The following is a 15,626-nucleotide window of genomic DNA, read 5'->3' as shown; positions in this document are numbered from 1 at the left end:
TACGAAACACTACCTATGACACGGAATAGCTGCGGCTCCACTGATTCAAAATGAAAATGGGAAGTGCCGTCTTCCTGTAGTTTCCTGTCGGGTGCACTCAAACAAGTTTACGTTCACACACTTGCATCTATAGGCCCCACGCACGCGCGGCTTGACGCCACTCTCGCATCACGTAGTGGTGACTGCCAGTGGAAAAGAAAATTTCATTACTCACACACGGCAGGTTCTGCAGCTTTCCAATTCTCTGCAAGTGGTTTTCCTGTGTCCTCAGGGATAAGTATAAAACGGTAAGCAACACAACTGTCTGCATTTCCAGCGAATCTTTCGAAAAGTATCTTTTGGTGATCCGGTGCCTTCTGCTGAAACTGAGAATATGAAGCTGGTTGTGCTTTGCCTTTTTGCAGTCTGCTGCTTTTCTTTGGCGAACACATCGACAAACATTACTGAAAGAAAATTACAAGAAGTCCTGAGACAGCTGAAAGATGTGAGATTAAGCCTACAGGTAGGTTCCTCTACATTTACTTTTTCACTATCTTGCCCATGTGTGGTCACTGTTTAACATTAAATACAATGTTGTTGGTTTTTGTCTTGCAGCAACATGACCAGAATATGACATTGAATACTCCACCAAGGAATATTGAGGTAAACCAAACTAACTCAACTAACTATCTAACCAAATAATATTGACAGTATGGTCATCACCACGTTTAATGTTTGTGGTTGCTTACTCATTGTTGTTATTCTCCCACTTACTGTAGTTGCTAATTGTCATGTGCCAGCTACTGTAGGAGTACATCAAATGATGTGAGATCACAAAATCTGTTGGGTTATAAGCAGATATAATCAGCTGTAAAGGTTGAAAATCAAAGGCTTACCCTGCAAGCTTTAACATTGACATTTTTAAATAACTTTATTTCATCTTATTCTAGTTAATCTAAAGAAAAAAAAACGGTAGAGTCAACAGTCTCACCTACATAAGCAGTGTAAAGCTAACAAAACTAAACTTAACTAAATCTAGCACAGTTTATAGAGTAAATTTAAATATGAGAATATACTTTAAAATGTACTTTTCTACTTTCTCTCTAGTAAAATAATTAAGTATCTGAAATTAATAACTGCACAAAGTTTCTTGAGTTCAAGGTAAGAAAATATTTAAGTTAAACAGCATCAGAGAACAAACTAACACCCTCAAAACTTCACACAAACTAGCCACCTGCATTAAGTTTTTTTGTAAAATTACTGGTACCAGTTAGACCCTCGACAAACCTCAATACCATCATATTAATTTAAACTATTATTATTTGATTATGTGTGCTTGGCTTCAAATAAAGACCTCCTAAGATAAAGTGCATTACTTGTAAATTCAGATCTTTCTTGTCAGCTGGATGCTCGAGTGAGTCAAATCAAGAGCTTACTCAGTTCTCACAGCTTCCGTTGCACTCTCAAGCGAAATGTGATGAGTAATCAAGCAGAGAGCAGACAAAACACTTCCTCACACCACCTCACAAACTCAAAACGTTCTCTAGCATGCAAGAAAACATTTGACTCAATCTCTAGTTTAAAAAACTGTCAAATTACAGCTCATCTTAAACCACAAATGATAAGGATTCTTGTGTGGGTGTGAAGCCATTATTTTGCAAAATAAAGCTTAACAATCTGACTAAAAATCACTTCACTAATGAGAATTTGAGGCTGTCAAATGAAAAAACCCCATCAGAGAATTCCTAAATAAATAGATGTTAGAAAGAAGCTGTTTATTTATATTTATTTTGTTCAGTTCTCTTCACTGAAGGAATTCTCCAAGCATGCTGTAATCCAGAACTATAATTTGACCCAAGATTGCTGGTGTTATGAGCATGACACATTGAAGTATGAGTATCTAAACAGAAACAAACTGTTTCACTTGGAAAAAATGTGTCAACACTTTCATTAAGTTTTCTGGAGGGGAACAATTCAGACAAGAACATCCAAAGCACATTTAGGAAAAGAAACGCATCTTTAAAATAGTGGAAACTTTACTTGGTTAAGTTTCAGTTTAGGTAAAAGTGTTATGAATGTATCTGATTGGAAAGTCAACTGCAATTATGAAGTCATGACATGAAACTAAAAACAGCAACTTTCTTGGAAATGTTTTGTTGGCAGTGATGAGGTTTTTTCCTCAAATTGATACATGTAGTATTGTACCATAAAAAAAAATAAAAAATCACCATGTAAACGTTAGTGAACGTAACAGATTTTTGGCTAAACTAAATCTATATCTATATAGACGCTCTTTTTTATGGTTAATCTGCAATGTCCCTGTGTCATTTTCAAGTTTTCTGTAAAACTGAAATGGAAATATTTTGAACAAATTGTTTTTGTGAAAGTGGGATAATCCATACTAAATATTAAGCACTTTTAGAACAGTTTACAATGTTTGATATAAAAAAAGCACCATCTGGTTTAGGTTTTTCAATAGGCCAAATTGGACAAAGGACATTGATATATGTTGGTGTGGTATTGATGTTTTGTTCACAAACTGTTTTCTTTTCTCTTTTTCATCATATAACAGGACTGCTGCTGTCTGTCAGCCTTGCAATGCTTCCGGGCTAATCTGCAGGTGAAGTTCAACGCTGCAGACAGAAAAACAAACAAACTCTACAGGAGCCTGAGCAATCCCATTACTGTAAGTAAAAGGGTGGGAATAACTATTGGGAATGACTATTATTAAATAATATATCAAACAGTGAATCTCAAGTACAGTGTCAAGTTTGCTGTACAGTACATTTCTAATACTAACTTATTTCTTTGATCCATTTCAGGAGAGGGGTCTGAACTTCTGTAATTCAGGAAATGTCATGGTAAGAGAATTCTGTTATTTCCTTATCTTTTGGCAACTATTTCAGTCATTTAAACCTGATTGTGGCACGTGTTGCACTCACAATAGATAGCCAATAAATTCTTCTTGTGGTTGCTTGTTTCCCTTTAGTCCACCTGCCAAGACTGTGACTCACATCCGAAGGAAAATGCCACGGAGTTCTTCAACAGACTGGAGTCTCTTATTCAAATGGTAAGGATATATCTTTTTTTTATCTGGCACATTTCACAAAAATATAAATATTATACTTTTATTTTTTCTGTGCCATTAAGAATGTTGCTGAAAATTTGTAGCACTACATATTAAAATCAAGGCATGACTATATGAAACAATGATTGATGTGAAAATTCAAAAGAAATGTTTCCCTCTTTAGGCCATAACCAGACGGAGCATGAACTGAGAGGGGGAGATCTACTTGTTACCAAGGATTGAATGTAGACAAGACACTACGCTGAAAAGATGCTAAATATGTTATAGCCTTCTAAGCATTTAACTTATTTAATATTTATTTTGATAGTGGTGGGGAACCCACTCAAGCTACAAATAAGGTATTCTCAGGAAAGCTGCTTTACCGCCACCCAGTGGACGTCGCAGTTTTTTCTCTTTTTCACAGAAAGTGAAAGTTAATTTATTTGTTGTAGTTCTTAAAGAATATAAATTATATAATGGCATTTATACTATGTATCACGTGCCTTAGTACATTCTTTTTTGAAATAATTGTACCAATTGAAAATATTAAATCGCTATCAACAGAGGTTTTGGTTTGATTGGTTTATTTGGTAACATTTCTACAAGCTTCCAGCAGATGTGAATACAAGACCATCATTTAAAGTTCTTATTGACTGTGCGAGTTTGTTAAACTGATAAAATTCACAATTTGATAGTCATACCTGACAGTATGTCACTGCTTATGTTTTTTTATGTGTTTATTCTTTTGTGTCATCAGATGAGTTGCACCCCAAACAATTATCTATGTATCAACTTTTAAATAAACCAAACATTCACATGAAAATGAGACTGGATAATTGGCAGCATAGCCTAGCCAAGGGAAAAGTATTTTCTGTCATTTGTAAAGGATACAAATTGTGGCGCTTAGTTAAATTAGAAGATAATAAAATTTATATTTATATCAACTTAATATAATACTTGTGAAAAACAAATGTGATGGTAAATGGTCTGTACTTGTTTAGCCCTATAACGCCTTTCTAGTCTTCCGACCACTCAAAGTGATTTTTTTTTTTAAACACAACATTCACCCACATTTATATGCTGAATTAAGTGCTAAGAACAGAAACTAACACACTATGAAACAGCCATTGGGGGCAATTTGGGGTTCAGTATCTTGCCCAAGGACACTTCTACATGCAGACTGGCACCGCTAATCTTCCAATTAACGGGCAACCAGCTTAACCTCCTGAGCTACAGCAGGGGAGGTGTCCCGGTGCAAAACCGAAAGAAGGTGATGTAAAAAGTGGATTTAAGCTATAGGAAGGGAGAGGCTGGAGTAAACATATCAACCTTCTTTTAACGCCCAGGTCGGCTAAATCAAATGATGACCCTCCCATGTCAGCCAATTGCCTACTGAGGCTGACCAGGACAGCCTCCAAGACAGTGGGATGGGCATCACACTGGGATAGTAATGAAGTGAACACTATTGCACTGTGAAGTGCAGACAGTTTGTGACTAGGGTGGTAATGCTGCTGATAGATTGTTCATGTAAAGGGGAGTGAATTCATTTGTTCCAAGTAACCGTAACCGTTAGCTGGCAATAAGTATCCTTCCAGCTGATACTGAGCATACATCATGAGGAAATTAGTATTTATGCTGAAGTTTTCAGTACATTTTTGTTTTCACACTGTTGTATTTTCACAATTTAAAACCACTTATGGGGTTTGCTACCAAGATATGTGCTGGACTAAAGCAAATACTACTGACTTTTCACACTATTTTCTATGTAGTTTTAGTCAGAAAAGAATTGTGGAAATAGTACCATTACTGATTAAACTATTCAAATGCAAAGCATGGCTGAAAATGACCAAAATGTCACTAGACTAATTTTTTCAGCTTGCCTTGTGTGATTTTCTTTGTTTCTTGATTTCCTACTATAATATATTCATTATATTGTCTCCAGTGATTCATCCAATGACCTTGCGCCGTATTTAAGTTTTTGGTATTTTAAAGCCACCTAGACTGAAGAATGTGATGTCTGTAATGTGAAATCTTACATGGTACACATTGATCAAAGATTCATACCACAGGATTCCAGGCCCAAATATAAATGAGCAGTCAAGACAGTTGGTTAGATGACTTCTCGTATCAAAAATAAATCACATTCAATACCAATATTGAATTACAGACCTGAGAAAGTTTGTTTGAATACACACTGTGAATTACTCCCACCACTAGAGGGCCCCATCAGGTTAAAGGCAGTGTGATGTGTGTGAAAAATGTTTCCACCTTTTGCTGTTCAGACAAAAAAATGTTCTGTGTTATTTTGATATTGTTTTGCTATAGACTGTATTATCATTGTCTATTTAATAAATAAATCAAACATAAAATCAAACTCGTGTCACCTGAGGAGGTACATTGTATTTGGGCACTTTGAGAATAAGAGTTAGGTAATATAAAACATATAATCTGTCTGTCCATCTTCACCAGGTGGGTTTACTTTGAGTACAGACATGAAAGCTACCACAAAAACCACTAACAAACAAGTGTGAAGACCCAAAGCAATCCAAATGCCACTAAACTCTCACAATGACAGGTGCGCACATGTTTTTAAGCAGGTGTCCTATCTTCAAAACACCACTGATGCGGACTTCCCAGATGACAAAGGGGATTTCAGCAACACAAACACATAAATTTTTACCAAGATGTTTTTCACACCTATGAATAAACAATACTGGTGACTTTGTTGACTTAACTCACTTGAAAAATGTTAGTTTATGCTTTAGTCAAGAGAAGGATTTGTATGGTATCTTAATCAAAAAGATGTCCAGAAATAACCAGGAGTTAAAATCACAATCTCTGATGGACGAATTGTATTATACAGTAGATGTCTGAAAAGAGTGATTGCAATTCACCCTACCTTCCCTGCCATTTTCAAAGTTTTTACTAAAGACATTCTTAAGGTAATCTCTCATTAATCTACAGCCCCATTATTATTGCTGTGCAGTGTGGGGCAATGCAGCTCACTAAGGCTACGTTCAGACTGCAGGCCAACGTGACCCAAATCCGATTTGTTTGCCCATATGTGACCCAGATCTGATCTTTGGCAGTGTGAACAGGCCAAGTTACATGGAATCTGATCTTTTCCAGTTCGGAATTGGGCCACTTCCATATGTGGTCCAAATCTAATACAGATCGGATCTTTTTAAATGCGACCCGAGTCTGGACACTCAGGTCGGAATTGATGCGACTTTGACGTCACTCTAGAGCAGCTATTATCACAGTTCTGCGGTGAATGAAAAAGCTTCACAAAAGCCATTTTTAAACAAGGGGCTCTCTTCCTCCTCTACCTCGCTATCATCTGCTCACAAACTCCCTTTCTTACACCTGAAATCCACCGGACCGCGAGCTCTCTTCTGAGTTACGCGCATGCTGTTTGTCTAGGCGGACACAGTGGGGGGAGAGAGAGGGAGAGTGAGTTGTGGGGCAGTTGCGTTGTACACCGCCAGAAACTGAAAAGAAAACACTTGTCATAATTTGGGAGAAATGTGACCCGTGAGAGGACAATAAAAAACGTCAGTCTCCCGTGAGCTAACCTCTGTTGCTCCTTGTTTAGTTCTGTAGCCTGCAACATATGTGTGACGTCGTGTTATTCTTCTGCGCATGCGGGTCACTTTCAGGCCACGGACAGTTCACACTGGAGTCTGATAGGGGCCACATTTAAGCAATAATGTCAAACAAAAAAATCGGAACTGAGTATTAAGGCCTGCAGTCTGAACACAGCCTTAGACATGAGGAGACTGCAGATCACACGAAACAAGGCAGCAAGAATGCTCTTAAGGTGTGTGTTTGAAAAAGGAGCGACTACATATGAAAATGGGATGGTCAACAGTAGATGAGCATCTGAGACATTATCTTATTTGCTCTAATTAAAAACATTCAAATTTAGTATTAAAAAGGTCCATTGTGTAATATTTAGGGGTATCTATTGACAGAAATATAACATACATAGCTATGTTTTCAAAAGTGTACAAAGACCTTACAAAGAATGAGCCATTTTTATCTACATACACCGCCGGTTTAAAAGGGGAGACTGCTGTCCAGCCAAATTCACAGGTATTTATTAGACTGGACAATTTCAATTTCACATATTATAAATTTGGTAAATGTATCTATCATAAAGGCTTAATTTCTTAATTTCTTTCTTAATTTCCTCAGAATGTCTTGCCACAAGAACAGCTTAGAGAGCTGAGGTCATAATGACTTCAGCTGCTACGCAAGAGGTTTGTGGGAGGGTGCTGATTAGCTCACCAGGTAAAGCCCGCACACCATGTACAAAGATCCATTCCAACCCACAGCTCTTTGCCACATGTCATCCCCTATCTCCATGTTTCCTGTCTCTATCTTCAGCTGCTCCATCTAATGAAGGCAAGAAGCCCACAAATAAAATTTAAACAGAAAATAAAATAGTTATTTGAGATCTTGAATTTTCTACCACAACCATGTGATGTATTAAAATCAAACTAACATTAACATCACTGAGTTTATCGGATTAGAATAATTTTTATCTTTTATAATAGTCATATATTCTGTTTTTATCCTCACATGTACACTGCGGAAAAGAGTTAACTTAATTTACACTTGTTTTATTGCAAATCAAAGTGACAACAGGTGCACTGTTGACGGGCTTCACCCAAACAAACTGGGCTCAGGAATGCTAGCTGCTCACATACAGCATACGGTGCGGTCCTCCCCATATGACTTACGTAAATGACTAATCATTCATGCGGCACACCTGGACACACCACAGCCGTATCGCAGTAACACAGCACCTGTGTGAGGTCGAGGTTAGACTGGTTTTCATCCTACCCTTCCAATAGGAGGTTCTGTGTGTCTGAATACTGTGTCTCTTCATTCTGTTTGGTTATATATGGTGTCTGGTTCAACAGTAATTTAAGTTTCAAGCAGCACACCACAAAGCTTGTGTAATCATGTTTTTACCAGCTTAGAAATATATCAAAAATACGATCATTAACTTTTAAGAACACTGAGACCATCTTACATCTGTTTCATCACGCCTGGATTACACAGCCCTTTTACTTGCTTTACCCAAAAATCCAGATTGCAGACTCCGGACTTTCCAGAACTCCGCTGCCAGGCTTTTAACCAGAACAAAGAAATGTGATCACATCCCTCCTGTTTTAGCTTCATTACACTGGCTCCCAGTATATTTTAGGATAGACAAATTTTTTTGATTACTTTTAAAGTTCTTCATGGCCTCTCTCCCGTTATATCTCTGACCTTTTAGTTCCATTTGCACCAGCACGTACCTTGAGATCCTCGGGCAGAGGTCTTATGTCTGCTTGACTGAATACTAAAAGGGACAGTTTGAAGTCAGGGCCCGAGGCTCTGGAACAGCCTGCCTGAGGAAGGGCAGGGTGGCTGAATCAGGGAACTCATCTAAGTTCCTTCTTAAAACGTACTTTTATAGGAGAGCCTTTCCTGATTGATTTTAATTAATTATCCATTTTTCTTTAACTGTATTTTAATTTCATAACTTTCTTCCTGCTTTTACCGTGTATTTTATTTTGTTTGATGTGTTTTATTTAGTTTGTGAGGCGAAGCAGAACACACAATGAAGCATATTTACTCTCACAAATGCAAAATGCTTTGATCTTGTTCAGAAAAAAAACACAGTGGTACAATACTCTGTCAGAATTTTGCATTTGCAGCGTGGAATTGTTTTCTTCAAAGCTGAAACCACACTAAGATAAATGCAAGAAAACCAAACAGCTGTGTTGTACAGATAAGCTGTGTACCTGGCAAATGTCTGCACGAGGAGACTGTAAAAGTTTGTGAATCCCTCTTGGTGTGGGTAGTAATCTATAGTCAGGTTAAGGGGTTTTCCGCAGTGGGTAGCACAAAATGTGTAATATGTGTGAACTGAACTTAATACGGGTCTGCAAAAGCAAGATTTCAAGAGTGTCAACCAACCATAGTGGCTTGCTGGTTGCTCACGCCCTGTTGTCTAAATAGGTCATTTTGGCTCTAGTAACTGCCATGATGGAAGACATTTGTGTGCAAAATCTCAACATTTTATTAAAAAACAGTTTTGGAAGATCTTTTCTATATTTAAAATCACTTGCAACAAACGTGTTTGAGTGGCTTTTCCTGTATTAGAAAAGCAGACTACTGACTTATTTCCTCTGATGGAGGTGAAGAATGTACATGTACAGTAGACATACCAAGGTCAGCTGACTGTCCTTGGTATGTCAGGGCCCTTATGCTATGTTCAGACTGCATGTGACTCAGATCTGATCTTTTTATGGCCGTGTGAAAAGGCTAAGTCACTTGGAATCTGATCTTTTCCAGTTCGGATTTGGGCCACTTTCACGTGTGTATCATATTCTATTTCATTACTGCTTAAGCACTTCTAGTCAGATTCTATCTGCATTTCGTTGCTTTGTACCAGTGACATGCGCAATGACAGTAAAGTTGAATCTAATCTAATCGTGGTCCAAATCCGATACAGATCGGACCTTTCTAAATGCAACCTGAATCTGGACACTCAGGTTGGAATTGATGCAACTTTGACGTCACTCTAGAGCAGCTGTTGTCACAGTTCTGCTGCAGAAGGAGCCGTGGCGAATGGAAAAGCTCCACAAAAGCCATTATTAAACATGTGGCTCCCTTTCTTCTCTACCTTGTTATCATCTGCTCACAAATTCTCTTTTTTACACCTGAAATCCATTGGACCACAAGCTATGTTATGAGATGCGTTGCACAGCACCAGAAACCGTAATGAAACTGACAGAAAGTTGTGAACACTTGTCATAATTCGGGAGAAATGTGATTCTTGAGAGCCAATGAAAAACAGAGTCTCCCGTGAACTAATAACAAAAACAACAACCCCACCACCAACAACACCACCAACTTTGATTTAGCACCTTTCACAGACCCAAGGACGCTTAACAAATGGGGGGGGGTGTAAGAGGTGTGAGGCCAGGGGAAATTAAAGTGCATAGGCCTCAGAGAAGAGATGCGTTTTAACCTGGTTTTTAAAGGTTATTACAGAGGAGGCAGAGCGGATAAAGAGGAAGCTTGTTCCAGAAAGGCGGTGCACCGACACAGAAGGCTCTGTCACCAAATGTCCGGAGCCTGGAAGTCCAAGTTTTGTGTAGCCTTGCTGGGCAGACCGAACAGGATACTGTTACAGTAGTCAAGTCGAGAGGTGATGAAGGAGTAGATGGATCCTGTTTGCTGGTCGTGGCCTTTGCTTTTGACACTAGCTCAAGATCTTGAGCTGTTTTGAGCGGGGAGAAAGAGGAGAGGCAGTACTGTGGTGTGAAGACAGCTGAAGAGTTTGTGTCCAGCAGTGGTAGTGTGGTTGGGTGGGAGGAGCTGGACAGCTGCAGTTGCTGGTGGATGGTTTCTACCTTTTTCTGGAAGTATTCCAGGAACCTGGAACATAGGCCAGCAGCGTCAGATGGTTAAGGAGAGTCAGGTGGGCAGAGTAGGTGGTTGATAGTGGAAAAAAGCTGTTTAGGTTGATGTTGTTGGTTGCCCATGAGTGTAGAGTAATAGTTTTCGCCCTGGACAGAGCATCTTTGTAGCTCTTAACTTGGTCAGATTTTTTATAATACCTCTACAGCCTCCGCCCTGTGGCCTTCATGAGGCGGAGTACAGCAGTGAACCACAGAGCAGGACCAGGAGGAGTGATGAGAGAGGCAACAGAGTCCAGACTACGTGACAGGACCAGGTTGTAGTGATTAACAAAGTCATCAACTGTGCAGTTTGGGGGATAGCTGATACAATGGCCTGCAAGGGTAGTTTAGGTATGCACACTTGTTTGATGTTTCGATATGCAATGGCCCTTTTCACACACTTCCTCTGTGTGTGCACATAAACAGAGAACATGACGGCAAGGTGATCGGAAATAGCCAGGTCAACGGTCTGTAGATGGGTGGGGGTTGTACCCGTGGAGCATACCAGGTCCAGTGTATGACCTTTAGCATGTGTGGGGCCGTTGACATGTGTGAAATTAAAGTAGTCCAGTAGTGACAAAAATTCTGCAGCATAAACATCACTGGAATCAACATTGATGTTAAAGTCACCAAGTAGGATGGTAGTATGAGAGGTGGGCCAAATCAGAGCAAGGTGGTCAGAAAGCTCAGGCAGAAAACTAGCAGATGCCTTATGCGGGCGTTAGACAAGGACCACTTTTAGCTGCAGAGACCCAGACAGAGCAAAGTAAATGCACTCAAATGAAGAGGCGTGTACTGGAAATTCTTTTTTCTAGATGTCTGCATGATGTATGACAGCCAGTCCACCACTACGTCCAGAACTACGGGGCTTTCGAATGCAACTATAGCCTTGGGGGGTAGCTTGGTTAAGCGCAAGAAAGTCCATTTGCCAAGTTTCAGTCAGACACAGAAAATCCAGTTTCCTGTCAGTTATGATGTCATGTATGAGTGGCGCTTTATTACTTACTGAGCGAGTGTTCAGCAGCATAAATGAGGCAGACTTATGGACCGATGTATTGGCATGGGCTGCAGCTAACGATTTTAGTATTCGAAGCTTCTATAGATTAATTCAACGATTCATCGAAGCAACGTTTAAGAAGTACTTTTGCTTGGCAGCGGCGGCGGCGACGGGGTCACACACTACACGAGCTGACAGCGGCAGTGTCACCCGACGCTGGTCTCCAAACCCCGATTTCTTAAGAAAACACACGGGAAATGTGAAACGGGAAATGTGAAACAGGAAATGAGGGATCCTGCACACGAAACAGCTGTTGTTTGTTATCATTACGATAGCAATTATAAAGACAAAGAATCTGGGTGAAAGGATGGATTATCACCAAGCGGCAACCTCTGGCTCTCACTTCCGATACCAATGTGGAAGTATCTGAAACTGCAATTCATCGAGTTGCCACTTGAGACTGGCTGCAGAAGGGAGTCAATCTCCATTGACCCCCATGTTAAAAAGCCCAACTTTACAGCAGAATAAAACATGTTTACAGCCTGGTTCAAAAAATGGTTTTAGTGCATATTTGCAAGTGCAAGTTTGCCCTTTGTGACAACTGTGAGGGGGGTGAATTTTTTTATAACTATTTGAATATATAACTGTTTAAATTATATTAAGCCTTAAAGTTCTGCATTATTAGGGGCGTGGCCGCTTTGATTGACAGGCGCCAGTAGTCGCTGCTACTGTTAGCACTCGGTCCGCCGTCTGTTAGCCTCACTCAGCTACACGGAGCTCTGAGGCTCAGCCTGTTGGAGCCTTTTGAACATTTCTACATGCAGATACCGGATGAATAATGGCAGGCTGTGCATTTCATTGGAGAGAGAACCTCCAGGAAATCCGTGTTCTACTTGGTGAGTGAAATTCCTGTATTTTATTTATGTGTGTGTGTTATGTGTTAACATTTAACAGGTATCTGTTATTGGTATATAGCTTGTTAGCTTAACGTTAGCTCGTTACACTAATTAGCCATTAGTGTAAGCAACGTTATGTAAGTTAGTGTGTTCTAACCGCAACTTTTAATGAGTCAAAGACAAGTCAGCAAGAAGAGAGAAGCCCAAATGTAACGTGATTAGATTAACCTCAGACATTAGGGTGATAACGCTTTGAAGAAAAGGCGTCTGTGTGAAGTTGGAAGTAAAGGCTCAGCTCTCAGTTAGCTTCCGTAATGTTAACGGTAACTTTTACTGACGGGCGATGTGAGATTTAGCTACGTCCTGTAACGGAATCACTGTTCAGTTAGATACTAGTCAGATACTAATATAAGTGGCTGCGCCTAATCTCGATAGACATGAAGGGTTTAAAGGCAGCCGAGGGGGGAGCGGCTGCGGAGTTCTGCCTGAAACTGTCACACCGAGGAGCACCGATGCCACTATTTGATCTAGCTGTCTCTCCCGAGGAGAGCCGTGCACCTCCAAGTGTAACGTTACTGTTTAAAAATGATAACGTTATACTCTTCTTTGTGGGGTTCATCAGTGGGGATGATTGAGTCTAAGTACATATTAAAGGCAGTTTAGAGTCATCAATAAGTTATTACACTCAGTATATGTAGCATTCCTTGAGATTCAGCAAACAATCTGATGTGATAACTGCGTTTGATCAGCGATGTTTCTGATAAGGAGCTTAAGAGGTGGATGCATAATTCAGCAGATCAGCTGTTGTAGACTACCTGCAGAGATTTGCATCCACCTTTTTTTACCAGCATATAATGCGCGTTATACCTGCAGACAGGTAGCTGGGCTGTAACTAGGGCGATGGTTTAGTTAAGGCGAGAAATTTAGGAGAAATTAGAGAGCCGCCTCTGAGTTTGTTTGGTGGGTTACAGTTCAATAAGAAATATAAAATAAGATCCTTACAATAAACGTTCAATAAGATCTGACTTGAGTAGTTATTATTGCACAGTGTCCAGCAGAAAACCGCATATTGCACATATTAGGAAACTGTCACCCCTAATTACTGCCACATGCCAGAGAGGTTTTCATGCTGAGGCAATCTCAGAGTTCAGTAGCTTTATGGCTCTTTGGAAGAAGCTGCTCAACTGTCTACCCATTGTTGTCTTTACAGGTGCCAGAGGAGCTGATTGCAGAACCCTCCAGATGTGATTAGCTCATCAGGAGAGAACAGCTCCAGCCTCCAGCTCTTCAGCTCCTGCTTTTCTTTTTACTCACAACACCTGAACACTACTGACGTGAAATTATGACACTGGGTTCTTATCAACAGATTCTATCATTATAATAACTCAACACATTTCAAGTCATACAAAACTACTTACATATGTAGCCTTTTAATATTGATGTTTTCATGAATGCAAGACAAGAGTTTAATTTATTAAACTATTGTTTGTGTATTAGGAATACTTTGTTATAAAGTGTATCAGACTAATTATACATAATCATTCTTCTTTCATCACTTTCATATTTTAATTTTAAATAGTCTGATCTAAAATTATAGTTAACAGCTGTAAATGAAAATATTATGATGTTATTTATAGACTAATATTTTGCATATATGTTTTCTAGAAAGTAATGCATGAAAGGTTGATATTATACACTGTTTTATTTTGACATTTCTTTAGGAGACAAATGTGATATTGACTTAGAAGTTACTCTGTAGTGAAAAACAAAGAATTATCTGCACACTGAATAGTTTTGAAGCCCTGTAGGAGGTGTCATTTATTGCAACCTCTGAGAGGCTCTTGTGGTTTACATTGTATAGACTCATCTATTTACTACATGTGCATTCGGTCAGCTCTGAGAGCTCAGAGTTTGCAAGATCACAATAAAAACCACCTAGTGGGATTCCTAATTACTCTGCAGATCATTCTTTGTTTCTGTGTTGAAACTAGACTTAGAGAAGCAAACAAGGCACTCTTCAGAAACTTCAGGCTCTGTTATGGTATATGGCTCCTTATTTATCTTAAAGTATAAGGTAGAAAGTAAAAATACTCACGCACACACAGAAATACACTGCATAATTACTTTTCATGTGAAACATGTTGGGTTGAGTATTTTCACTTTTTAACTTATGCTAGACGGATGTTCTTAAGCAAGAGTTCAGTTTTAATGTTTCATGTTTTATCTGTGGTATACAATTAGCTTTTCAGTAAGTAGTAAAGACAGGGAGTGCTAATATATATATAGAATTTATTACAAATGAACCATAAACAATATCTATTTTTAAATGGATCTATGATACAAACATGGAAAATATTTAAAACTCTAAGTAAACAGAAGGAGAGAACGCCTTTCCACGTCAGTCCACGCCAACAGATACAGACTTCCACGACAATAACAAGGCTTCCAGGTCTCTGCAGCTCTCTGGCACCAGGTGGGACATCTGATCCACAGTGTGACTCTGGGTGGAAAATGTGTAATAAATTCTTCAGGTGATAAAAAATATAAAGCAAATACAGATGATTCTTTTAATAAATACAGATAAATTACAAGTAACATACTGAGGTGACGTCCAAATAAAACGACTCGTAACCGCTCGTAACCAACGGTATGCAAATTGATTTGCTTGAAATTGTTAGTTTGAGCTGTAACGTTAATTAAACTTAAGGTAATTAATTACTGATTCATAGTTAACGTTATCGTTAAGTTAACTGTTATCGTTAAGTTAACTGTTAACGTTGGTCCCAACAAAATCTAACTTTAGTGTTGCAAAATAACGTTACCACATTTATATATTAAAAAGTATTTAAAACCTTGTGAAGTCTAATGTCATTAACAGATATGCGAGTTATTTTAATATTTTCCGGTGTCTTACCTTGACTGTGAGCTGGTAATGTCGGTAAACTGGTAACAACCAGCCGCAGGTTCCAACCTCCACCGTACAGCACCGCAGAGTAGCATGTAGCATTAGCTCCTTAGCCATGTCGAGCTAGGCGGGAGTGGTTTCAGCAACACGTCACCTCAGCTCCACCTACGACCCGCCTCTTAGCCCATTTTTGGTTATCTGGGAGTGACGCGCAGCCAAGATGGCGCCGGCCAGCTCCGCCAATTTTGAGCTTCAAAACGGCTCTTCAGAAACCAATGGGTGACGTCATGGACGCTACGTCCATTTTTATATACGGTCT

General features: G+C 39.3%; 1 protein-coding gene across 1 annotated transcript; it reads left to right on the top strand.

Moving 5' to 3' along the window:
- Positions 1–361: 361 nt before the first annotated feature.
- Positions 362–3,325, top strand: il21 (interleukin 21). Its single transcript, XM_046029756.1, has 6 exons — positions 362–502; positions 595–642; positions 2,552–2,665; positions 2,802–2,840; positions 2,969–3,049; positions 3,231–3,325. Exons 1-6 carry the CDS (start codon positions 374–376, stop codon positions 3,255–3,257), a joined length of 438 nt encoding a protein of 145 aa, XP_045885712.1. The 5' UTR covers positions 362–373; the 3' UTR covers positions 3,258–3,325.
- Positions 3,326–15,626: the final 12,301 nt, after the last annotated feature.

The sequence above is a fragment of the Micropterus dolomieu genome, linkage group LG19, assembly GCF_021292245.1.
Source record: "Micropterus dolomieu isolate WLL.071019.BEF.003 ecotype Adirondacks linkage group LG19, ASM2129224v1, whole genome shotgun sequence".
In the NCBI taxonomy this organism is placed as follows: domain Eukaryota; kingdom Metazoa; phylum Chordata; class Actinopteri; order Centrarchiformes; family Centrarchidae; genus Micropterus; species Micropterus dolomieu.
Note: the sequence above shows the minus strand (reverse complement) of the source record. Positions and strands in the feature narration are given on the sequence as shown.